This window comes from Tyto alba, unplaced genomic scaffold (genome assembly GCF_018691265.1).
Source record: "Tyto alba isolate M040663 unplaced genomic scaffold, T.alba_DEE_v4.0 Super-Scaffold_27, whole genome shotgun sequence".
NCBI classification, from domain to species: Eukaryota; Metazoa; Chordata; class Aves; order Strigiformes; family Tytonidae; genus Tyto; species Tyto alba.
Window position 1 is genome coordinate 24170250 of NW_024881301.1, and position 25723 is coordinate 24195972.

Below are 25723 nucleotides of genomic sequence, written 5' to 3' on the forward strand. Positions count from 1 at the left end.
GCGTGCACACTTCATTCTTTCTCACTCTTCTGTTTTCAGGTAAACTTGAAAGGTGGGTATGCTTATTTTTCCACATATATATTTGTTAGAGCACCCAAAGAGAAGTGGAAACTCACCCCTAGTCTTCAGTGACACAGGTATTCACACAGAGCTCAGTTGTATCAGTAATCACCAAACAAGAAGCCAAGACAGTACCACTCCCAATCCCTAAACATTCATGTCCCTGAGCTAGGACCATCTGAGACACTTCACTGCACCTTTGATGTTTTGTGGCAAGAAAGAATTGCCTCCCTCAAAGGCCAAAAGCAAAGGAGGTTCAAAACCAGAAACCATTATGTTTGCCACAATAATCTTGACAATTCAGAAAAGTGACATTTGTTTTGATCTTTCTTCCGATTTTTTTTTAATAATGACTGTATAAATTGCAGTCTAAAATACCGACAAACTCACAAGCAGTATCATCTGGGACTAGACCCCCGCTGACAGAACCAAGCATGCCATGGAGGCCCTTGTGGTTGACTACTGAGAAGACATACAGAATAAAAGACATTTACACCGTGAATCAGTGCAGGATCAAGTGCAGAGTTTGACAACAAGTTTATGAGATGAATGCTGGGACTGGGCTTCAAGGTGTCTTCATATAGTGGGGTTACCAAAACTCATTTCATATATGGACAAGTCTGAAGCTCTGTAGAATTCATATGATCCAAATTTCATTATTCATCTAGGGAGCTAAAGTAATAATGTTACACTTGAGGGTGAGGGTTCTTTCTGGGACCATACATCTTATAAATTCAGCTTTTGGGGAACATTCAGGTACGATTTGTATAGTCTCTGGACAGGCAGCTAAGACTTCCAAAGTACCATTCTCAATCCACTTATTCTCAGTAAACAAGAACTGTTGGATTTACTGAGCAGTGCCCTCTTCCCTTTACAACTACACTAAGAATGTCATATTCTGTGTGAATTCATTTGTGACTGGAGACACAAGCTGTCTTTCCAGTGTGATTATAATACTATAATAATCTGCCTGTAAAACAGTGGAATATCGGGCAACAACATTTAAAGTTTCATTTTCCTGGTTCACATAACCAGTTAGACCATTGAACTAACTATGAAATTGCACCCTGTTGGTTCATCTGCAGTAATAAATGTGGACTTCTGGACATAAAAATGAATGCCTGTTGTTCAAATGAGCAGCCTGCAAGCCATGACTAATTGGCAACGTGTTGCTTTTAAGTCCTCTTAGCACCGTTTATGGCAACGTGAAACTGAAAAGTTAAGAATGAGGCTAACAGAAAGAGCAAATCACAGAATTATTTGTACAAAGATTATTACTCAGTTTTGTTGTCTTCTGTTTTAAAGATTGAAAAAAAAAAAAAAAACAACCCAAAAAACAACCAACCAAACAACAAACACCACATCAAAAGAAAACAACAAGCACCTTTTAAGGCAATGTAAGTAGTGGAATCAAATCTCTTACTGTGGTCTTGCCATTAGACAGTGAGTAGGAGACAAGTCAAGCCAGTGCAAACACTTTCGTTATGAGGGAAGATTTGTGTTGTAATTGAGGATATGCTTCATGCAACCTTGAGTACAGCCTATGTATAAGGTGACTCTATGATAATTATAGTTGCAAAAATAATAGCTTGAGGTCTTGATAAATAAAGGTGGATATGTCAGGCAGTGAAAGTCATGGCCCCATAGTTGCACCTTTCTGCCCTTTGCTCTAAAAAGGAAAAAAGAAAATAAACTACTTTCTGCAGTTTCTTTCTTCTTCCCAAGCCAAAACCAGCATAAAGACAGTTTATCACATTGTCAGAAAGACTTCCAAAAGCAAGGACAAAAATCACACTGGTCACAAGAGTTTTCACACTGACAACTCAAAGACCTCATTATCAACATTAATGTTAATGTCATTAAGCATTTTCAAATTTGGCAAATGTAACATTACTGAATTTTAATAGCTCAGACACAAGGATTTGAAAAGATTGCATGGAATTTGCTAGGTAAGAATTGTTTCTTAAACTTCTGTCTCTATAGCCAAATTTCTTCCAGACTGGTCTAATTACAGTCTGTAATCTGTAATTCTGACCTCCTGTATTAATATCCACAAATAACATACAGGATCTTTATGTAACAGTAACCTGTTGTCTCTCATACTTCCTTCTCTTTCAGATTTGCAAATCAGATTATTTTTTTAACTTCTCCTAAGCAAGCAGAATAATGCAAAACAGGTGAAGGGCAAAAACAAGGAGAGCAAAAAGTCACAGGAAAAAAAATTTAAAGCAGGATGCTTATGTAGCACGCACCTACACATCAACCACATTTCTGAATGAGAATTAATCCTGATGTGATGTAAGAGAATACAACTACATTTATCTGAAACATACACGTGCCTCATCAGCAACAGACTGAGCCATAAAAAGGACTGAACAGTTTTAGATAATTCTAAGCACAAATATATGTGTGTGTTTGTGTGTATACATATATAGGTAGGTACACACCAGAGATAATCAGCACCACAGCCTTCATACCTTTCTTTGTTATTTGATTTTCATTTTGTTTATAAGAGCTAAACTTAATATGGATCTTCTCTATTGGTCGCTCAGTCACTCTGCTTTTCTCAGTAGCATTCAAAGTCTTCAAAAGACAATAAATAAAAAACTGCTTACTTAAACAAACCTTTGGATTGATTCTTTAAATTAAACAAGAGACATTAGGAAAATAATCTCTTTAGAATTAGTATGTCTTTATAGGAAAAACCCCCATTAGTATCAGTGATGCAAGTCTATCGCACTTTCCCAAGACCGATCTTTTCCATTCAGCTACATATATTCTTAAAGAGAACAGTGGATCCAGCTTTTTATTTATACCTATAGACTATTTCAAACTGAGACTGCCATCACTCTGTTACAAGCTTTTATTTTCAAAAGGTTTATGACAAAAAACTTTCTTGCAAACAAATTAAATCTTCTTCAAGATGGCAATGTTTAATAACAAACACAAAGTTGTAGCTCCCGAGCACTTCATGCAATACTTTAGACTGCTGGAGCTCTTCCACTCCCCAATCACATATATTCTTGTTCCCTCGTCTGAATATTGAAGGATTCGAACAAACCTGTTAGAAGCTGTGCCACTAATCTTTCTACTTTCAGGAAGCAAAACATAATGAATCCACATCCTGATACGCATTGTGCCCTCACAGTAGCTTCATTACAAATAATCATAGAAGTTTCCTACTTAGTGTTGTAGCATAATACCAGCAAAGCTCATGGTGTTTATACCGTCAGTCCTGCTGTAGCTTTATTAATCAGCTTGTGGTAGGCTGTCTATCAGATAACAAAGTCTAATGGACTTCTGCAAAATAAGGGAAGATGAGGACTACAGTTCACTGGAAAAACGCTCTCCTTCACCCTGAGAATTAGGAGCAGAATGTGCCATAGCGTAACACAGAGTTCAGACATTTCAAGTTACTGACCTCCTAAAAATGAATGAAACAAAGGCATGACAGGAAACCAAAGTAAATCTGGATTTGCAACTACAGTTATGAATTACAACACAGAGAGCCAAGAAGAGATTCTGAAAGACTGAAAAGGTGCAATTGTAGAACAATTTTTCAGTAAAGAAAAGTAAGTTTAGACTCGGTTACTTAAACTTTCAATAGATATAAGTCTTGAATGTGACAAGAGGGAAAAGGAAATGCCTTATTACAAGTGTATATTAGGAGCTGTGCAATACATTCCTGTTCTCAGTGTAATCCTAGGACCAAACCTTCTAACTCCAACTACAGACTGTTTCAGCAGCAACTTTGTATGCATTTATTAATGCTTTTCCAACAGACCCTGGGGGCTTTTAAGCTACAATGATCATATCTGTTTTCCCTAACACTGAGATTCTGGTTTTGTTATCTGTGATAACTAAGGCTAAAGGAAATAAATGTGTTTCCAAATCACTTTAAATTCAACTGAAACATAATTACCTCTTGTTTTATAGGCCTTATTTTTCTCCACTTGTGTTAAAACTTAACTAGTTCCAGAAGAAAGCAAGCAGCAAGATCTACAAATCCCCAGAAACTGCTCTAGACATATGGAGTACTGAGAATACCAAGAATTAAGATGGCTGCTGCACTGGTCATAATACTAGATGAATTGTATACCAAGAACACTACAGTGCACTTAGAAAAGCTTCTATTATATGTGGATTTGTACTTTAGTGTTTACTTTTCTATAAACATATCAGCAATGTATTGCTTCATCAATGGAGCATAATTAAGCTTTTTCTGGTTTTAAAGGCCAATAATTATTTTACTTCAATTTCAAAATTATGTAAAGGTGCTTTCTTTTTGCTACTGCTTGATTTATTGGTTTGTTCTTCAATCTATGCCCATGAGCTGCTGCTGCTGAATTTGTATGAACTATGTTATCCCTCGAAATAAGTAATTAAGTAACTACTGCCAAAACAGCATTCAGGGGAAAGCAGGTTAATTTACCACCTAAGAAAGCTTTCCTTGTCCTATAATAGGACAGTAACATGAAGAAAAACGTTGAAGAGAGAATGAAACAAAGAAGTGAATTTAAGACTGTGGGAGTAACAGTATGAAGCAATAAATTTTATTATACCAATTTTGCCTTGACTTAGTTGTATTTACCTTCTTAATGTGGCCACCTTTGTGTGCCCCCAGGACAGCAACAGCTATGGCAGAGAGTGTTACTTCATCTAGGGCTACTCAAGCCAGGCTGGTCAAAGGGACTGGAGAGAAAGTAACCCCAGGGCTTTCTAAGGTGGCTGTTGAGAAACAGGCCAGCAAGCTGGTCTTGTAGAACACACTCAACTCTACCTTTCAGAAACAAATCAAAGCAGTCATTCTGGCAAACAGCATACCAAAATAACCAACTCCAGCTTTGCAGAAATTATAGGTATGAAGAAAATAATCAGAAGGACCACATTCGGGGAACTGGTGGTAAAAGAAACTTGAAACCAATTTCCTAGAATATTTGAAGTGTTTCAATATTCAGAGAAATACAATCCTATAATCTGAACATTATGGAGTAAATTAATAATGATTGCTCAGAACCAACCAAAAAGTGACAAAGCAATATTTTCAGGGAAATAAGATAGTTTTCAATCAATATAACCTTTAAAGCAGAAAAATCATATACACATATGTGACCAATTGGCAACTGATTCCCCTGAGCTAGCTTTCAAATGAGAAACATAAACCCAAGATTTCTGTAAGGTCAGGTACAGGGAGAAATGTAACGGGGACCTCAAAATTCAGTGCTGCAATTGCCAAGAAACTATAATAATGCCCCTGCTTAACAATGGGAGACTTCAAACCAGGTTTGTGGGTTGTAGAGTAAAACAATGGGTTTAACTAATCAAAAGGTGATTCTTTGGGCTGACAGAACTGTGACTAGAATCAAAGATTATCATTAATGGGGTGTTAGTGTCACATAGATATATCCCCACAAAACAGATGACATTTCCCAGAGGAAGTAGAGTAGACAACCTGACCAGCTATGGGCTAGAAGAAAATTTAGCAACACTACTGTCCAGTGGGTTGGACCATACAGAAAATAGACATCGGACAAGGTATTAGAAAACATGCCATAAAAAAAAAAAAAAATCTGAAAAAGAAATCACTGTATATCAAAGATGCCAAACCACAAGTGATTTCCTAAAGAAGCAAATCTTAATTCTGCCTATCATATTGGGACAGGGAAGAGAAGAAGGGAAGAGATGGCAACCAAAGCTATCCATCTACTTCTCAAAACCACCTCCAGAAAGAGCAGCAGCATACAGTAATAGACCAGCCTAAGAGGAACTGAAAGAATATCTTTTTTAACAGGGAACAAAGCTGCAGCAATAGCTGCAGGGTGCAATACTGAAACATTTTGGTAACTGAGTAAGATTCTACCTGGCAGGTCTATCCTAGCTGAGGGGCTGCAAAAGCCACACGAGAAGAGACTTCAGCCCTCTTTTGTAGAAATTATCAGAACAGAGAGAAAGAAAAGAAAAAACAAAACAAAAAAAAAAAAGAAGAAGAAAGAAAGAAAGAAAGAAAAATACAAGCAGTGAGACAGAATACTTTGATAAGTTACACAGGCAAAAAAAAAATATCCCAAAACACAGAGCCATTATCTATTCTGATAATAGATTAAGCTGGATACTTTAAACACCCTGCCTTACCAATAAATTGAGCTAGTATTAAAACACAAGGCTTTGTGTTTGGAAAAACATCAATGCTTATATGTTATGCTGTGGGTTTTGTGTTGGTTTGTGGTTTTGTTTTTGTTTTTTTTTTTTTTTTTTTTGTTTTCTTTTGTTTTGTTTTTTTTTGTTTTTTTTTCCTTGAAGAGACCATTCAGATTCAAGGGAGGAGAGGGGGTATCTGATTTTTTAAGAATTAAATGTCTTTCCCTAAACCCAAAATATCCTGCACAGCAAAATTACACCCTTGTCTTTCCAGTCTGGGTCTATTCCCTAGACTATCACACATTCATTCCATATTATTAATCCAACACTAAACAGAAGTGAATGAATGATTATGGAAAAAACAGCCAAGAACAAAAAAAATAAAGACTTTTTTCTCTCAGAACGTGAAGATCATAGTTAGAATAAAAATACAGGTTCCATCTTCAACAGCTTTGACCTAACTTTAGAGCCATTTTGAAATACCATTATTCATGCTTTATGTAATGAACTGAACTTGATGACGTTAGATCAAAGGCAAAAACCGAACAGCAGAACTACAGTATACCGTCTTCTCCAACAGTAGAAATACAAGACAAACAAGATGAAAAAGTACAGCTAATCATATTTAAATAAAGTGGATACTGGATAGAAGCCAATTTCAAACTGATGGAAATCCAGGCTAAGCCATATAAATCAATTTCATACGTTTAAGCAGAAGACAGAAAGAAGGGAAAGGAAGGTCCTACTAAATCTTGCAGTGCATTTGGAATATAGGATGTGCATTTCTTACCATACCTCAGCCTGGAAATTTTCTGAGATTTTAATTTTAATCTTTGTGGACCAAATTTCTGTTATTAGCAGCAATGTAATGCTAATGTCTCCCTTGGGGTACAACTGAAATAATGCACAGGGAATTAGGGTCAGTGTTTTTTATCGCTGTGAAAGAACTTTTGTCACTAAATTAATTCTTCTGCCCTCGACTAATCTCCCCTGCTGCACTGCAACATTCATTTTTCCAAGGGTGAATACACAACTACTTTCCAAGTCTAAATCTGCTCTACCTTGTGCATGCACGCATCCGTCCACACACAGAGACACACACACTAATTAGGAGGTATGGTATTGCTGATCTGTTTCAACTCCCCATGCGTTTTCTTCCCCAGCAGCAACTGCAGAGCTTCAGGAGGGCCACATCAGTAACAGCAGAGCTCCTGCTGGCAGCTTGTATCAAGAGGAGGATTTGCAAGACTAAAAGGTCTGTCTCCTTCCAAATTCACCAGAGCTTCTCTCAAATGAGGAGAAACTTCACATGAAATTCTGCCTGAAGGTCAGTCCTGCTGTGTTTTCTTCCCGTTCGGGAGCTCCTGGGAATTCCTATGGTGAAGTGAGCAAAACTTCTTTACATGCTCAGCTAACTCGCAAAAGCAAGACCGGAATGTCATCAAGTTTGCACCTTATATAAGAAGAACTCAAGAGGTGTTTCTCCTCACACACTTTGTCTATTAAAAGTGCAACACAAGTACAGAAAGTCTATAAAATCCCTCCAATCCCAGGATATAGAGAAGCAAAGCAAATCAGAGAAAAAAAAAAATATATATATATATATATGATGGTGAATTGTGAGCCAAGAAGCCAAAGACTCTAGTTTTGTGGTGCACTGGGTCATATTCCAGTGGGAGAAAGGCCTGTTCAGGTGGGAGTGCCTGCATCTCATAGATAGATGTAGCTAATCTTCTTAGCCAAAGACTAGTTTAAATGTCCTTTTCATTGCTCAAACTAATAATACATGGAAATTGTGCAGGAAAGGCAAAAGTAGCACAAAATCACTGTACTGGAACAAACGTAACAAGGAATGTTAAAAAAAAAAAAAAAAATCAACAAAAAAAAAAAAAAAAAAAAAAAAAAAAAAACCACATATTTGTTATAAATGTTTATGTGCCCATGCCAGAGCTCTGAGTAACAAGAATGAGGATTTAGAAAATTCAGATATTAACAAGAAGTTTGATTCAGTGGCCAGTATAGAAACCTTCGTGATGACTTATGTTACTTAAGTGTTTAAAACCACCAGTTTTAACCTTCATATAGTTGTGAAATTCTGTATTAGCAAGAATTTTGATGAGTAGCAGAGCCAGCTAATAAAGCCTGGCTTCCTGCAGATACCCGCGTCCTAGGCTTACGCACACACACACACGCAAACACACACCCTAGCTCCTACTTCATATCCTACTTCATATCCTTCTGGGCTTCACTCCTCTGCGTTTTCTCAACTTTCTTTTTGCTGCTTTTTTAACCCTCTTCTCAATGCAGGCAGTCCCCTTCCCACAAACAGCAGCTAGACCAGGAGTGCCACATGTCACGGCTGGCTCAAAGTTCCCTGTGCTCACGCTGCAGCCTCTCCTTCATTCATTTGGATCCCTCTCCTCAGCGCTCATTTTCACAGAAATGTATAGAAGCTAATCATCTTTGAGAAATCCTTTGTTAAAATCTGTTTGCGATTGGCTAGCGGTCAGAACTTATTAGGATGAACTGACTGCAATCACATCAGCCTTGTTTCAGAAGGAAACCAAAGGCTAGAAACACCACTGATTTTCCTGAACACCGGGCAGTCTTTTTGGTAATTCAGAGATGGGATCTCAAATACCTGTGGATCTCTGCGACAATAAAGCAAGTCTCAGGGTAGGCTCTTTAATACTCAACTACACGAGGTAGAGAACTAATGTTTCTAGCTAATGTGAACCTGCCCTATATTGATATAACCACAAAGTAAGTAATGCATCATGATTAGGATACCTATAATTTTCTTAGAAAACTTTCCAGTGTGAGATGCTAAATCCAAAACAGCTTTCTCTGTCTTGAATGTCATTATGATCTAATCACTGGATCACCTGTAGCAATTACTTGCCTAGAAGCCAGCAGTTATGACTAGATTACATGAAATATGTAGAAACAGAGGGTATTCCAAGGAAGCACTAACATTTATACTTTGTTTCTGACAGAGGCTTATTTCCTGAGTTAAAGGAAGCGGTAAATAAAGCAGGCTGTAAGAGAATGTAAACAACACAATAAAAGAAAAAGACAAATCTCCAAAATGAAGGAAGAGTTCCACAAATAGAGATGGCCAGTTTGGTCAAAATCCTGATCCTGGTTAAATATTTATGTTAATATGGCAATCACGAAAAGTGAGAGATGACAATGGAAAATAGGAGAAACAGCAACCTCTGCAAATTAGATGCTTTTGCCACTAAGAAATTCACATGGAGAGGTAAACAGATGATGGCTATCCTGAAATAGAAGAGAAAGACCAAATTGCAAGCCATCTCCCCTGTTTTGCACTACCCGGATGCTATCTGGAATGCTTCAGTGTACAAAATAAAAATAGATAAATGGTCTTTTGCAATATATTGTAGATACTATCAATGATTCTTCCTCACTCTGTTCAATTACCTTGAATACACATTGAAAGGGAATGGGGATAAGATGAATCCAGAAGAATTTAACGTTGAAATATTCCCCCTACAGCACAGCAACTGCCCAGTATTATACCTTTATGATTCACTGTCAGGTGCACAGAATACTATTGACACTTTTTAACCAAAACACCAAAGGTTCAAACAGATTCCACACCACAGACTGGAGATCAAAGCCACACGTGCAGCCTCCAGCCCATGGCTCAGTGTCACTCAGCAAAGTGAGGATTGCTGGCACACAGACGTTACTCCAAGGGAGCCTTTTCATTTGAGAAGGTAAGGAATGGGTGTAGGCATCTGTTCTAGTAAAAATGTGTGTTCAGAAAGCAGTTTGCAGGTTGCGTCACCTAGCATACCTCAGTGAAAGTTAAGGATGAAAGTTAAGTTCCTTAAGTTTCATTCAGTGAAAATTAAGTGTTTGCAGACTAAAACAATTTGCTCTTTCCATAGATACAAAGCACTCAATTAAAAAAAAAAAAAAAAAAAATTAATTTTGTTACAGCAAAAGATAATTAAATCAGCCAGCAGCTCAAGGCAACCAATTGAGAACAGAATCTCCCTATCTCCCTTTCTGTTACTGACCATAAGTAAACCAAATTTGGTCAAGATGGGGGAAGAGAAGTACTCTCTGTTTAGATATGGTTCAGAAATAAGGCAAGTCACCTTTGGACTAGGACTCTTCTCAACTTCTGATAGTCTTCCCTATTTTACAGTGTTGCAGGCCATCAGTGACTTGAATTAACCTGCTACATAAAAAAGACAGTATCATTATCAACAGAATACAGTAAGGAGAGTAGAAACTGAAGCTGCCTTGCAAAAATTTCCTTTTTTTCCCCTCTCATCACTACTATAATGTTGCCTAAGTAGTAAATGCAACATAATAATTTCCAGCACATTTGTACTCTTTGCCTTTTATTTTGTTGTTTGTTTTTGGAGACTTTTTACTGTAGAGAATGTGAAAGAGGCAGAAAAGAATAATTCCCCCAAACAGAGAAAAGCAGTCACCCAGAAATTTATAATTCAGGGCTAAAAGGCTTTCAGAAAAGTTTTGCAGGCAGCCAGCCTCAATACTGTATTTGCCAAGGAAAGTAATTTTTCAGTTGTTATATTCTGTTATTCTTCTTTTCTTCCCTCTTCCTCTCAGTACTATCAGTATCATCCTGCATTTCTCTTGCATAGAAGACAGTCATCACTTTGCTCAACCACATGACACCTGTGTAAATCAAATCAAATGTTCCTGCTAGAGTTAAACGCTCTTTTTTCGTGACTGACTGCACAGAGACAAAGTGATGGAGTCAGACATCCCAATGCAAATTCCATATTCAATAATACAATGTCAGGTTAGGTTTTGTCTATATGCTCTTTTCCCCTCTTCTTGACTGCAACATAAAATTACTTCATCATGATCGCAAATTCATATAACTATTCATGTAAGTTTGCTGTGATTCCTTGAGATGAAGTTTCAAGTTTTGAGGGAGGACAGTCTTGTATTTTATCAGGCTAATTATTATTGCTCCATTTGTGAGAACTACAGATTTCTATCTATTCCTTCTGTTCAAGTTATGCTTTTAATCAAAGCTGCTTATGACAGTAGATTGCGAGGAGCGAAAGGATTTATACTCCTTTTCCCCACTATCTTATACACGCTATGTCTGTTGACTTGCAGATGCACATATTGCTGCCACTGTATGACGTAACACTTTCACAAACTGTATTTAGACTCTTTCTGTTGCTGCTATACCATCCACTAAGCCTTGACACACTTCCCAGCCATGCTGTCATTTGTGTTCTTCCATCATTCAGTCAATCAATATATAAAAACCTGACACAAAGTGGAGTTATGCCATGTGAGGATTTATCTAGTGCCTGCAGGATATTAAGCCCAAGCAGCAGAGAATCCCTTGATGTACTGATACCATTAATAATAGTTTAAGACTTAGTCACAGCTGTAGTGCTTAAATACAAAGAAACAGATGCTGTCTGGTAGCAATGCTTCATATCATTATATAAGTTAACACATATATTGACAAATTCAGACAGTTAAAAGCAAACAGAAGCTTTCTAATTACCCTTCCTTACTGACAGAGCAACTCCATTAACAAATTGATTTTCAGACCTTAGCAGGCAGAACTTGACTTCAAATGAAAAGGATTTAGCACAATGAAATCCAACTCCTTAAAACATCCTACATCATCTGGAAGTTTCATGTGACAAATTCCCAAAAAAATCAGAGCTCCAGCCACATACTTCATTACAAGCCACAGACTAGGCTATTTTTAAGACAGGGTGTTAAACGATAGTTTCAACCTTTCTGCTGATTTCTCTGATCTCCCCAGAGATAAACTATTATTTTGTTTCCATAGTAGAACTGATGTTTTTCACACCAGAAAAAAATCCTGAAGCATAAGAAAAAAAGATCTGATATGACAAGCATTGCAAACAGAGTTAACAAGCTACTTTAATTACCCTCCTAAGATTTTCTCATTTGTACTCTGATCATCATCTTCTTCACAAACTTAATTATGCCTCATTTGTTCATTCTACACTAATGTCAGTGAGTATTCCAGGTGGAAAAGAGGAGTCTTTTTGTAAATGAAACATCAAGTTTTATATATTATTTTATATATATATATATATATATATAAAATATATAAAAAAGCCAGGGGTTTTCCACATCTGAAAAGTAAAACTGCCCAGCTCTCTACACGAACAGTCATCAATTCAAAGATCATCACTGGACAGATGATTGAAGAAATTAAGAAAATCACGCTGCTATCATTCTGATTCCTCAGCAGAGGGAACATTTCCACAAACTTGACCTTTGAGAAAGTCAGAAAGAAGAACAGCTGAGAATAGAAGTGCTTTGTGAGTCAAATACTGAGGTACGTAGCCAGTTACTACTTACAATTTATGCACTTCCAACACTTCCAAATTCAATAGGAATTATTGCATTATGACAAAGTAGAGACGTAGTAAAGACTTCAGTGTACCATAATTTAAGGCCTGAAGAATTGTTTCCTCTAACTTTGGAAAAGTCCTAGAATTGCTCACCTCCCATGACTGAACTTCATTTCATGTAGGTTGCTTTTTGAGACATTAAATTAATTGTATATAATTAATCTACTGAGACACACAACAGCTGCCCCATATTTGCAGCATTTTGAGCACAATGCCAAGCCTTGAAATCTAGTGCTATATAGAAGTAATTATTCTTCTTTATATATTATCTTGCTGACCTTCAAAACTGAGATATACTAATTACACAAAATGTTAAACTTGAAAAGCACCAAATATTAAGTTTCTAAATTTAAAAAAACATAAAGAGATACAAGATAGTCAGCATTTGAATATATTCCATTCCATGCCTTACCTGAACCAAATTCCATCCCTTTAGAGATTCAGCAATGATGGAAGTAACTGTTGCACATACGCCACCAAAAACCATCAGATGATTAGGTCCATATTTTATTGCATCATAGAAGGCTTTGAGTCCTTTTGCATTGTCACACTGGAAAAAAAAAAAAAAAAAAAGAAAAAAAAAGAGCCAATATTCAACATCACAAATACATAATTAACTAAGAAATAAACTACTGGGCAAGAAAAAAAATCAGGGGTTGCACTGACATAAAAATTGTACAACATCATAAGACCCAAACATGAAAAATTTGAGCATTCTGTTCCGGATCCCTAATGTCTTGTAGTAAAAGAAAAGGAAAATCCCTCCTTACATCGTTTAAAATCCCTTCCTTCCTTCCAAGCCAAAGCTGCAACATCTGAATTTTGATACCACCATTTGACAAAGAATAAGAAAGCCCCAACAAAAAATGGTTGACCGAAACCTTTCCTACATTCAGAGCTGCCATTTCCCAAAGCAAACTTTGGAATGTAACACCAGATGTCAGCAGGACTTCCACAGCTGGAGGAAAGTCTGACACCACTCATGGTTTCTGTAAAGGAAGTTCTGTCTCTAATGAAGACACTTAAGTAACCTCTCCTTAACGTCCAATATCAATGTTCTGTGCAAAAATATATACTAGATAGCCTGTTATTTAGAAGGACAACACAAACTCTCTCTCAAAAAAAATTATTTTGAAGTGCTAAGAATTAATTGTTCTGCTCTCATAGCTCACCCTGCTTTGAGCAGAAGACTGGACCAAATGACCTGTTGAGGTCCCTTTTAACCTGACTTGTTCTGGTCTTCTCTGATAATTAGTTTGATCATTATCTCAGGTGTAAAGGATTTTACCATAAACTAAGACCAGGACAGAAAAATAAGGAAAAAAGGGTGATTCTAGTCAGAATTGCAAATGTTATATCAATCCTTGAACAGAGTAGCATCTATCATTCATAATAACTTATGTAGTCATAACTTAATTCCTGAGCTTGCAGCAGAGTATTAATAAATTATGTGCCTGATGTTAAGAATTTGATTCCAAACCATACTGGAAGTCAGGGATGCCAAAAGTCTATAATGGTAGTTGCCACTGCTCTGCTAGCAACTGCTTCTTTATCTCTCTTTTTGAAACAAAATTTTCTGCCCTCCTTTGCCTCCTCTACAGTCTTTCTCAAATACAGTCTTTATAAGAACTATCATACACCAGCCTCCAGTATTTCATTATTACAATTCAATAAAATAGTTCATTTACTATAAGCATCCAAGTAGTAATTGTATTGCATTCGGTGGAGAGAATAAAGATTTTGACTAAGAAGTTTGCAAGCTTATATTAATCTCCTTACTGAATTAATATGCTAAAAGAAAAATTATTCTATTTGCTTTCTATCTGCAAGAATAGAATTATTGCTTCCACTTATTCAAGCAGATACAGATTTTTACTGCATAGAATTTTTTAAATTGCATAACATAATACAACATTTTCCTTCTTATTACAGAAAAAAAAAAATTAAAACAAACCAACAAACATTCAGTATAGCAGAGCCTCCCTTGTCATCTTGACAAACTGGTGACGAGCTCACATTGTGAAGGAATTAGGATTATGATTACTGAAACAAGCAGCATCCTCCATTCTTACTCCTCCATCCTCTAAAGACCAGTTTATTCCAAGCACAGCTAGAACACTCAGCTATGACTTTACTTTTATAAGCAGCCAAGGACATTAGAGCTTTATGTATCTGCACTTAACCATCATTTAGGCAAGTCTTTGCCCTAATCCACCCAACCATCTGAAGGTGCAGCAACAGATATTACTGGTTTTCTTACCAACTTAAGCTCAGATAATAGAATTTTTTTTTTTTTGCATTATGTCACGTTTTAATTGTATCACTGAGTAACAGTTTAAGAAAAATACAAGTCATATGGAATAAGGAAGATGTTGATAGTAAAATAACAGTCAGAAGCTATAGCCCGTGATCGGCAAAGTACATAAAAATTTATGAAGAAATAAAACTCTGCATTCTAAATGATAAAGACCTATGCTCTATTACCTGAAGTAAAATTCATACTGAAATTCACTCTTATATCACAAAACACTAATGCATTTTTAACTATTATTTGCCTATAAATTGTTTCTCACTGCAGTAAAGTAACCTTATACAGTTATGGATCTCAGTAGGTCAATTTGTTTGGAAGTCCAGAATTGCTATTACGATAAGGGTTTTTTTTTTCTTATTTATTTGATCTTTTCATTTTTATGAAGACATCTGCATGACAACAACCCTTTTTCAATCACACAGAGATCCTCTTGGGAAGCTATGCTGAAAGCTTTATTTGTCTCTCCAAAAGTGAAAGGTTCACACTGCCAAGATATATTACTGATCCATCTAGAGTATGTACAATAATATGTAAGCTTCTCTTCAATGTTATTCAGTTAAAAGCCTACCATGTTTTCATCTTCATACTTTATTCCTGACTAGTTTCAGCTTGCTCTCTTTTAGGCCACCACAAACAATTACAGGACTCAGTCTGCTCCTTGAGCAAAACTGCCACAATAGTCCGAAGTATGCCTCGGAGATAAAGGAAGAACTTAATACTGTGGCTGGCCACAACTGGTCAAAAACTAAAGGAAAAATTAGGAAGATGGGAGAAAGCAGACTTTCACATTTGTTTAACATCACATTTCACAACATACACTGTGTCTAACCTGCTTCCCTGCAAGCAACAGAACAGTCTGTCACAAGCATTAAAAAAAAAAAAACCTCAGATAAAAATAATAGCCCTACCAAGCCAGACAAACAAGCAGTTAGGAAAGGTTTCTTCCTGCTTCTAGTCTGAGGAATGTATCCTTAGTGAGCTCCTGAAGCCCGTTTAACAACTTGACTTTGTCAGAGATCCCAGAAGGCCACCATCGCTGCTCATGATCATCTATAGCTAAACCCTACATATACAACCCTAAAATTGGGTAACATTATTGAAAGACAAGTGCAGACACCACTGAAATGCCCACCATATAACCACCAAATGACTTCTTGAATTGTCACCAAGTGACTATAATGAGGTCCGGGAGCAATGCTTTGCAGCAGTCTAATTCCAGCATAATAAAAGACTGCATAAGAACCAAAATCCACATTAAAAGTAGAGGCTAAAAAGTCCTGGCCACATACAGATGACAAGCTGACTGGCTTATTAATTGGAGCATTACTGACAACAATGAAGGAGAAAGAATCCCTCCTAAAAAGTCACAAAGAAATCATGACAAATATCACCTGAAGGAGCCAACACTGCTTTTGCTAGCTAGTTTTGCTCTTTTACCTAAATTGTCATCAACATCTCTATTTTGCTGAGCTGAACTGCAGCCAGCTCACTTTCGACTCATAGATAAAAACAGACAGCCATGCTGTGCTGCTGATCTTCGCTGCACATTGAAACACCGAGGATGGTTGCAGTACCTTTCATTGGAGAAATGTAGTTTTACCATAACCGGAATTTCGAACACAAGTGATTTGGCACATACTACAGTTTTCTTCAGAGGAAGGAGCTGAAAACTACTCACCCCAAACACTTTAATTGCTCTGTTTAGTCTCAGCCAAAAGCCAGTAATAAGCCACATATAAATAGAAAGTTTACATATTAATGAAATAATTACATTAAATGTATCTCTTAACACACTGACTTGATACAGATTATATGGCAAATTCACTAGAAGAAATACCAGCAAATCACCAAACAATGGTCTGTGAAGGGTCCTGCCTCTCACTGTGACAAAGACAGATCAATATCACAGGTGACAACTGACAAAGGTATAGTTTCTATTTCCAAGGAAACAAACCCACTTATTTTAAGTAAGAAAAATAGTCACATGCACTGCTGCATGGGAGAGGAGTCAAATGAGTTTGGGGATTGAAGTGATAACCTTCCTGAATCCTCTTCAGAGGAGAGGCTGGCAAATAAAAACTGTCATCCTCCAACAAGAAAAGGATTTGAATGCACAGGGAGGAAGCACTGCCTGAAGCATAAGGGGTGCACAAGGACAAGAAACCTTTCTGGAGGGAACAGTGCAGCAGCCGAATACATGAGTGAGACCACCTCAGCTGTATCCAAAGGCCCTCTGCAGCTGAGAGAAAGGATGCCCCGTGTGAAGGACATGCATCACTGAAGTCAGGAGCAACAGCAGAATTGACTCGTGAGAGTTGCTGGCTGCCAGGAAGGCTGTCTGGCAGATAGTGAGGGAGATACTGGGGTGTGTACTCAAACCCTTAGGGCCTTCAGTGTAACAGAGTACACATACTTAACGCACAGAATGGAAGTTTGTATTGGACTGGTAGATAAAGCTTTGCTGACTCCTCTAATGTTGACAGGTTTTAATAATTACGGGACTAGCAGAAGAACAGACACTTGTAATTTAACTGATCTAGATAGATTCACATAGCAATGAGAACTACTGGGAACTAATGCATTGATCAGATTTATGATTGTGTTTAGATTTCTAGCTGCTGGATAGCTATGCCTAGCTGTTTCTCAGTTAGCTATATTCTGGCACAGCTTTACTTGTCTGAGTAAAATTAAACCTGAGGAACAATTTTGGTATCTATTGAGCTAGTAACTACTGAGGTTACAGATCCTTTATAATGTGAGGGAATAACCAACAGCTGTCATCTGCATAATGAAATACCAAACTTTTGAAAAAGAGCTTTCAGCAGCACTCTGCACTGAATATCATTGGAAAAAGAAACAAGTGCTCATAAACATATGACAAGACTTCCTTGAATGAAGAGAATAGATGTACAAAGCCTTATTCCTATCCTCTGCAAAATCTTTCTCGGAAACTAACTTTATGCTAGACTATCAGTTGAAAGGAGCTACGAGATGAGGAACACCAAAAACTATTTTTGTTTGATTTTCATTCACTTATTTAAAGTCATCAACCAATACAGACAATTTAGTGAAGAACATATGGACAACTACTATGAGCTACAACAAAGGTCAATCAAGTTAACATCCTCTCACTGGGTTTATGAGCAGGGCATGCTTCTCATGAGGTATTCTCTCTGTTTTCAAGTATCTGCAATTTAGGTACTTTCAAAGCCAGCAATTATAAATTTGCACTTAATAGCTGTAACTGGGTTTACTTTCCATGAGTTTGTGCAACAGCTCTTGGAACCATGACAACTACAACATCTGGTGACAATGTAATTATCCACTGAAAGAAAAAGCACTTCCTTTCATTTATTCTAAACTTCACACCGTGTGAAATATCTTGCCAGGGGACGTTATGAATGTTAAAAGTTCCCAAATGCATTAAAAGAAATTGGACTAGTTCACAGATCAAAAAACAATTCAAAACTTCTTAAGAAAGAGACAGTGATTTTCTCAGGAAACTCCTGAATCACAGATCATTGCTGGCTAGGACAGTGTTTTGGGGAAGTAGAATTAAAAGCTGGCCCTGTCCTGCCAATCAACTGCTCTATGACAGTGCTGTGTACTTGCACCACATCTGGTCCGAACCACTGTAGCCATTCCTGCATTCTACCTTTTAAAAACAAAACCAGAAGAAATCCCCTCCAAAAACGACACCTAAGTTCTGTATCTTAAAACAGAAGTTAACTCATCCCAAAAGGTGGGCCCGCCTTTATGTGATTTCTCTATTGCCTTTTAAGTTTAACTGCTAGCAATCAGATTTTGTTTTCATTTACGAGTAGACACAGCAGAGGATGACTTTACCTATTCAGTGAAATATTTACTAGTAAATCAACCCTGTCACCTTGACACCTCTTGATGCACTTTGAGACTTTACCTAGCAACCTCTTTATCTGATCCTGCCTGCTTTACAGGGAATAGTTTACAGAGTGCTGCCACTAAGGTACTGGTACATGGCATCCCATTTAACAGCTTGTATCCTGCCTCAAGTGCCACTTGCCTCTTAAGTCACTATCCTGGGTTTGAGTGAGTGGTGGGGTTTTTTGGTGGAAGGGGAGGGGGCTATCAGGGTGGCCCCCTGTGAGAAGCTTCTCAAAGCTCCCCCAGCTCCACCTCTGCACCAAGGCCGAGCCCATCAGCTGCGCCTCTGCGATGACGTATTTAAGAAGGGACGTGGTGAGAAGCAGTGGGACTTGTGAGGAGGAGTTGCTGCAGCTGCGTGAACACCAAGGTCAGTGGAGGAACGGAGGAAGAAAGGAGGGGGGAGGTGTGCCGGAGCAGAGACCCCCCTGTATCCTGTGGGGAGACGGCAGGGCGGCCCCCCCCCGCCACCCATGGAGATCTATGGTGGAACAGACACTGATTTGCAGCCCGTGAAGGGCTGCGTATGGGACAACTAAGGTGTCTACACCCAAAGGAGGTCGTGACTCTGTGGGAAGAAGCAGCCCCCGCTGCTGTATTTCAGCACTGGGAGGATTGCAGCATGTAGGGGTGTCCCACACTGGAGCAGCTCGGGAAGGGCTGCAGCTGTGGGAGGGACTCACATCAGAAAAAGTTTGTGGAGGACTAGGTCCTGTGAGAGGGGGACTATGCTAGAGCAGGGGGAAGAAGTTCCAGAAGCTCCCCCCTGCAAAGATGGAAGAAGCAGCAACACTGACTGCACCCCCCCATTCCCTGCCCCTGTGTCGCTGGCAGGAGGAGGGAGAGAAACTGGGAGCAGAGCTGAGCCTGGGAAGAAGGGAGAGGGTTGGGGGGAAGGTGTTCTCAAGATGTGGCAATGCTGCTCACTGTCCTACTCTGTTAAGTGTTGTTGCTGTGAGTGTCTGTAATAAATGTATGTTATTTTTTTCTCCCCCTAACGAGTCTGCCTTTTGCCCATGACCATAACGAGTGATTTATCCCTCCCTGTCTTATCTCAAATACTAAGTCTGACTTATTTTCTCCTTCTCAGTGCTGGGGGGGAAGGGGGGAGTGAGCGGCTGTGTGGTACTCAGTTGCCCTCTGAGCTCAAACCACCAAGCCTTTTGCTTTTTTTTCTCCTTCTCGGTGCTGGGGGTAAAAGGGGGAATAAGTAGCTGTGTGGTGCTCAGTTGCCCTCTGAGCTCAAACCATGACAGTCACTGACTCCACAGCAAGGGTGACCACTGACTCTGCTGTTGACTCATTTCCTAAGAGGCTGTCTAAACACCTGGTGAAGGCTCACCTTCTTGCTCAATGTAATTTTCTTTGTCTTAGTTCACTATTTGGGAACTGAGTCCACCCCAGCAAGATAAACAAAAATTTCCTGTCTCTCCTTATAAAAGGAGTATACATACTTTCAAATTTTTTTCCACTTATAGTTTTTTCTTTTTTTTTTTTTTTTTTTAATTTATATGACTTATATTTTCTGTCTCATCACTATTTCTTCAAGTATATAACATTTACACTGGATGATTCCAACTTAAGAACTCCAATATGAAATGGAGTTGGAGTGTAGCAAATAGATAAATCCTGTGTAATCAAAACTGACTCTGCTTAAGTTTCCACCATGATTAAATATGCAATAATAGCAGGGATCAAGTTGACTTCCTCTTTTCACAGTAAACTTGCATTCAAATCGGAAGTTGAAGTCTTTCTTCAACAGAAAGTTGAAGCCTTTCCTTGACTGTAACTGTTACACAGAAGTTCAGAAGATTATCAAGAAACATTTTGTATATTTTTGATATGAAGATGATTCCCCTTCAATAATGCAGAAGCCCATTATAGCCTCAAGGACTCCATTATTTTTTCCTTCCCTCCCCAAAGATACAAAAATTATGTCACTTAAGAACAAACAAAAAAAAGTAAACCCCCCACAGTATTCGTGATCCATGGCTCAAATAGACTTTTGCTTTGGATCACGGAAAATACTTAACTGTGAAACTTCTACATTGTATTTCACTGCTTTTGGTACATTATTAGATGTTATTAGGATTGGGTTTACATGGCAAGGTTTTGGTAGTGGGGGAGCTGCAGAGGTGGCTCCTGTGAGAAGACACCAGCACCTGTCACCATGTCCGACAGAGCCAGTTCAGGCCAGCTCCAAAACAGACCCACCACTGCCCAAAGCTGAGCCCATCAGTGATGCTGGTGAAACCTCTACAACACATTTAAGAAAGGGTAAAAAAAAAAAAACACCACACAGCAGCTATGAAAGAGGAATGAAAAAAAAAAAAAAAAAAAGTGAGAAACAGCCCTGCAGACACCAACTTTGGTGAAGGAGGGGGAGGAGTTGCTCCAGGTTCAGGACCATAGTGACACATGTTGTCCTCCTGCAGCTCATGGAGCAGCTCATGAAGCAGATATCCACCCTGCAGCCCATGGAGGACACCACGCATGAGTAATTTTAGATAGTGTCCACTATATCCTTTTTTCTGGCTGTACCACTGGTCAAATGCAGTTGTACTAGGGCTTCACAGTGATGAAATTCATAATTCAGGTAACACTGACAAGGACATCTGTAAGATGGTGAACATGAATCCAAAACATCTCATTCTGAATCACTAATGGAAATCTAACATTTGGGCCTTCGAGAGATCCTACAGTGCAGCATGAGCAATCAGTCAGATCCCACAGTATAAGTTATTGAATTTTGCTGGATTATTCTGCAGCTAGACCCATCATCTATCCAGAATCAAATTGGTGTTGATTCAAATATTCCTGGTCCAGAGGGGATTTTACACCATCCACACTGTATTTGCTCACCTACAACATACAGACCATTTTATTTAACACATTCACTTCCACATCAATTCAATAATATTACACAAGACAGTTTTACAGATGTTTTCTAATTAGCAGCATTGATTAAAATGGATGAATGTTCACACACACAATGTCACCTTGAATTGGAAATTTTTACAAGTATCCTTAAATCTGCACCTGGACATTCACAGTTTTATAGCATAAATATGTAAAAAGCAAAACTAAGTCTTAGTACTATATTGTTTTCTCTGACATCCCAGTGCTCAAACACTTAGCAGGTATTTTGGTACACTCAGTATTAACAGGGAGCCCAATGCCTTGCTCATTTCTGCTTCTTCCTCCCTACATAAACTATACTGCTCCATTGCATTTTTTTTTTTTTTAATGGAAATAAGCAGAATTATGGAAAAGCCTGAAAATCCAGAGGAATAACATAGGAAAAATTATATATTCGAAGATATTTAGAAAACAGATAACATGACCTTTTGTTTGAGAACAAGATGACTCAGTTTCCTCCAGGTCTTCCAATTTTTACCAAAGAAGTTCAACGTGACAATGATTTCTAACAAAGCAAAGAATTAATTTTAATTATTCAACAAAAGAGTAAAATATCTCTGCTCTTTATTTGCATCAAAAGGCTTTCTGAAATTCCCCTAGGAAATCAGCTGTGTTTTTCCACTTAAGTAATCTCAAAAGGTGCTAATTGTCTCAGACACTTCAGCCCCAAGATCATTATCACTTAAATTTATTGTTGCACACTACTTACTATTTTGTTGCCTCTCATTTTAAGAGAAAGACATGTGCTGTAGTAGATTTACAAGGCATTTGCCAGTTGCAGCTCAAATACAAAATGAAGAGTTAAGGGAGATAATTCTGGCAGGCTCAACACAGAGTCACTAATGTCAATTGTTCAATTTTGTACTTGCTTCATCTTTCTTTTTCTTCCCTTCATTTATTACCATTTATTATTACACTACCATAAATAACCTGTTTTCATAGTCACACTCTGTTGGACTATTTTGGTTAGATTTCCTTTCATTCCATTCCCTGTGCTTTTTAGAACATAGGGAAGAATTCACAAGTGACGTGCCATTTAAATATGATATTTGGTTTTCTTTTCCAGAGCTAGAGTATGAGTACTTTCAACATAAACAATCGAAAACAATACATCAAAACTTAATCCAGAAGTACTTCATTTTATGTTTAGTAAAATAAATATTCTGTAACTGCCTTTAAAAAGTAAAGTTTTAGGGATGTTCTCCTTTTGTTATGTCTACTATTGACTATGCACTTGGCTTTAATAAGAGGATTGCGTTTTGGGAGAAGGAAGAATCATCTAATGTAAGGAAGTGTCACCATCTCTGAATTGTCGACTTGCTTCTTTTCAGTACACTGGATATTGTTGTGTACTGAAAATGTGAAACTCCTTTTGACTGCAGCTGCGCTCTTTGCAGCAAAGAAAACGAAGGACTGAAATAAAAGAAGAGAACATAGAAGGAGAAAATCCAAATTTATAAATAACAATCAGGAAGATCTTGTAGATGGAAGAAAACAGAAGCGTACTAGTGCAAAATATTTGAAGTAACAGTAACACAGACTATAGTATGCCTGGCATCCCTTTCTTGAGCAATAAGCTGAAACTGAGACAGGAGTGCAATGATATTTTGAAAAATCACTTGGCCCTCGGCAAGAATAAATTGTACGGGAAGTCTGCTATATGAATGCTTTCTTTCTTATGATCTACTTGCTCCTGAAAGAGACTTTAGTTTTATAAGGGGGAGGCGGGGGATGACACACACCACGCACACCAGGAAAGAAATCTTCCTTGACAATTTTCTAATATGAAATTAAAATAAGACATTATTCTGAGTGTGAAAAGATATGGAAAAAGAGCTCTTCCGTATTTTTCTGGTTAAAAGTGTCATGTTTAAATAAAGTCTCCCATATGTGTCTTGGTTGTACGGCAACAGGGCCTGTCTCAGCGCGCACAATCACAAAAGTTTCTAAATAAACATTCACCAGGGATGTCAAGAAGCACAGATGACTCCAAGGCCCTTCAGAACTGTTCCTATAGCTTCTGAAAGTCACTTAACTGGAAAACGTGAGAAGATCTTTTAAGATATCATAAGGATGTCTATGGCATTCTTGAGAATATATTTGAGTTTTAATAAAAGGTCAGAAAGCTTCTGGTATTTTTGGAAAAGAAGATTAAACTCTTTTCATTTAGAGGATGATATTCTTCAAGAAGAGTGCTAAGTGGTACAAGTAGCTCCCAGTATGGCTTTTTCTGAAGCAATATTATTAAATTGTAATTCCCCAACAAGAATTTTGTAAACACAGACACAGGTTAGAAGAACAATACGACAAAGTAAGAGTTTAAAAAGTTCTTAATGAATTAAGAATTGCAAAAATAAATTTCTTGACCCAGAGAGGTCAAGAAAATCTGTTATAATAGGCTTCATCACACATTTATGATTTTTATTTACAATATTTCTGTGATGTAAAACAGTTTAACTTTTTCTATATCAAATAAAACTCTGCTAAGCTAATTTATTTAAGAAGTGTGATTATTTGGATAAGCTACCATTTAAGTGAGATCATAGAAGCCCGATTAAATTCATGGTATGTTTTAATTTGGCTTAAATTAATATAGCACCAGACAGGAATAATTCACCATTTTATAGAAATCTCAGGCTGGAAATGGACAGAGTACATATCAGCACAGGTAAACATCATACATTTTTTTCCCCTTAATACCTGGGAAAATAAGCAGTATGGAAAGGACACAAAAGAATACAGTTTTATTTTAACCACTATCCAGATGGCATGACATTCAGTGTGTGAACAGGCACAGTGCTTCACAGTTGGCAGTTACCAAAACGCCTCAAAATCTAAGTATGGGTTAGGACCCTTGCTCCTTTTTCACAAAGACCAGAGTATCTTCCTCCCCCTCAAGCTGAAAACCAAATTTTGAATGGTGACTTGGGCTTGCCTTAGTTATGCCTGACAGTGGATTTCTCTAGCAGGAGGAATCTGCCTGCAACGGCTACAGCACTCAAACTTTCTCCTGACCTCATTGGCCATCATATTTCATGCAGTGCAAGTTGTTACAATAAACTCTGTTATTCACAGGAGAACTACACATTCCAAACAACTCACCATTTCTGGGAACATTTTGGAAAAGAGGGACTTTTAAAATTTTTTTTTTGTTTGTTTGTTTTTTTTTGTTTGTTTGTTTGGTTGGTTGGTTTTGGTTTTGGTTTTGTTTTTTTTAAAAAAAAAAGGCAGCAAAGTAGTACCCAAAAGACTGAATGGGCTCCTGGTTCAAACTGATCATGACAAATGGTGTCACTGTGCGTGACACCATTGTGCCACAATGATGCCCTACGCATTTCCCACACACAAAAGTAATTCCTGAGTGCAGAACAGGGCAGGAAGGGAGAGAGCAGCAGAGAGACTCCAAAAGGGAACCTGCAGGCTAACACAAACCTGAGGTGTCTCGAGCTTCACTGCAACAAGGAGCAGACTCAAAAGTTGAGCCTCAGAGGCAAAGGAAAGGAGCAGCCCTGGAAGTATAGGGAGCTACTGGAATGGAAATATGTTTAAAAAGGCTTCAAACTTCATAAAGTCTACAGGCATGGTTATCACAAGTATTTCTTCAAGCCTTTTATGTATTAACTTGCCCAACTTGAGTTTTCCCTGTTTAAAGGCTCACCTTGATCTAGTTGGGTTTTATATCCCAGGAAACTTGTTAGTAGAGATAGGAACCACTTCAAAAACATGGAATAGTGGATCTGTCTAACTTGTGGTCACGATCCTGTCACATTCACACATGGACACTAAATTTCTCTGGCTGCAAATTGCAACCTGGCTAGCAAAGAGCTGTTCCTTTGCAAGATTAAGACAGGCTAGCAGACTGCCAAAGAAATCCTCAGTACTCGCATTCAACAGCATAGTATGAGATTTTTGCAAACAGAATGACCAATACTCTTCCCCCTTGGAGCTCCTACAGAGAATCTTAATT

At 37.9% G+C, this 25723-nt stretch overlaps 1 protein-coding gene across 1 annotated transcript in view; it reads right to left on the reverse strand.

The window, feature by feature from the left end:
• GABBR2 (gamma-aminobutyric acid type B receptor subunit 2) overlaps window positions 1–25723 on the reverse strand; it is a 484167-nt gene that overhangs the window by 365477 nt on the left and 92967 nt on the right. The window contains exon 2 of the mRNA XM_042798101.1: window positions 13036–13173. Coding sequence (XP_042654035.1) covers window positions 13036–13173 — 138 coding nt within the window. The remainder of the gene's footprint in view (window positions 1–13035; window positions 13174–25723) is intronic.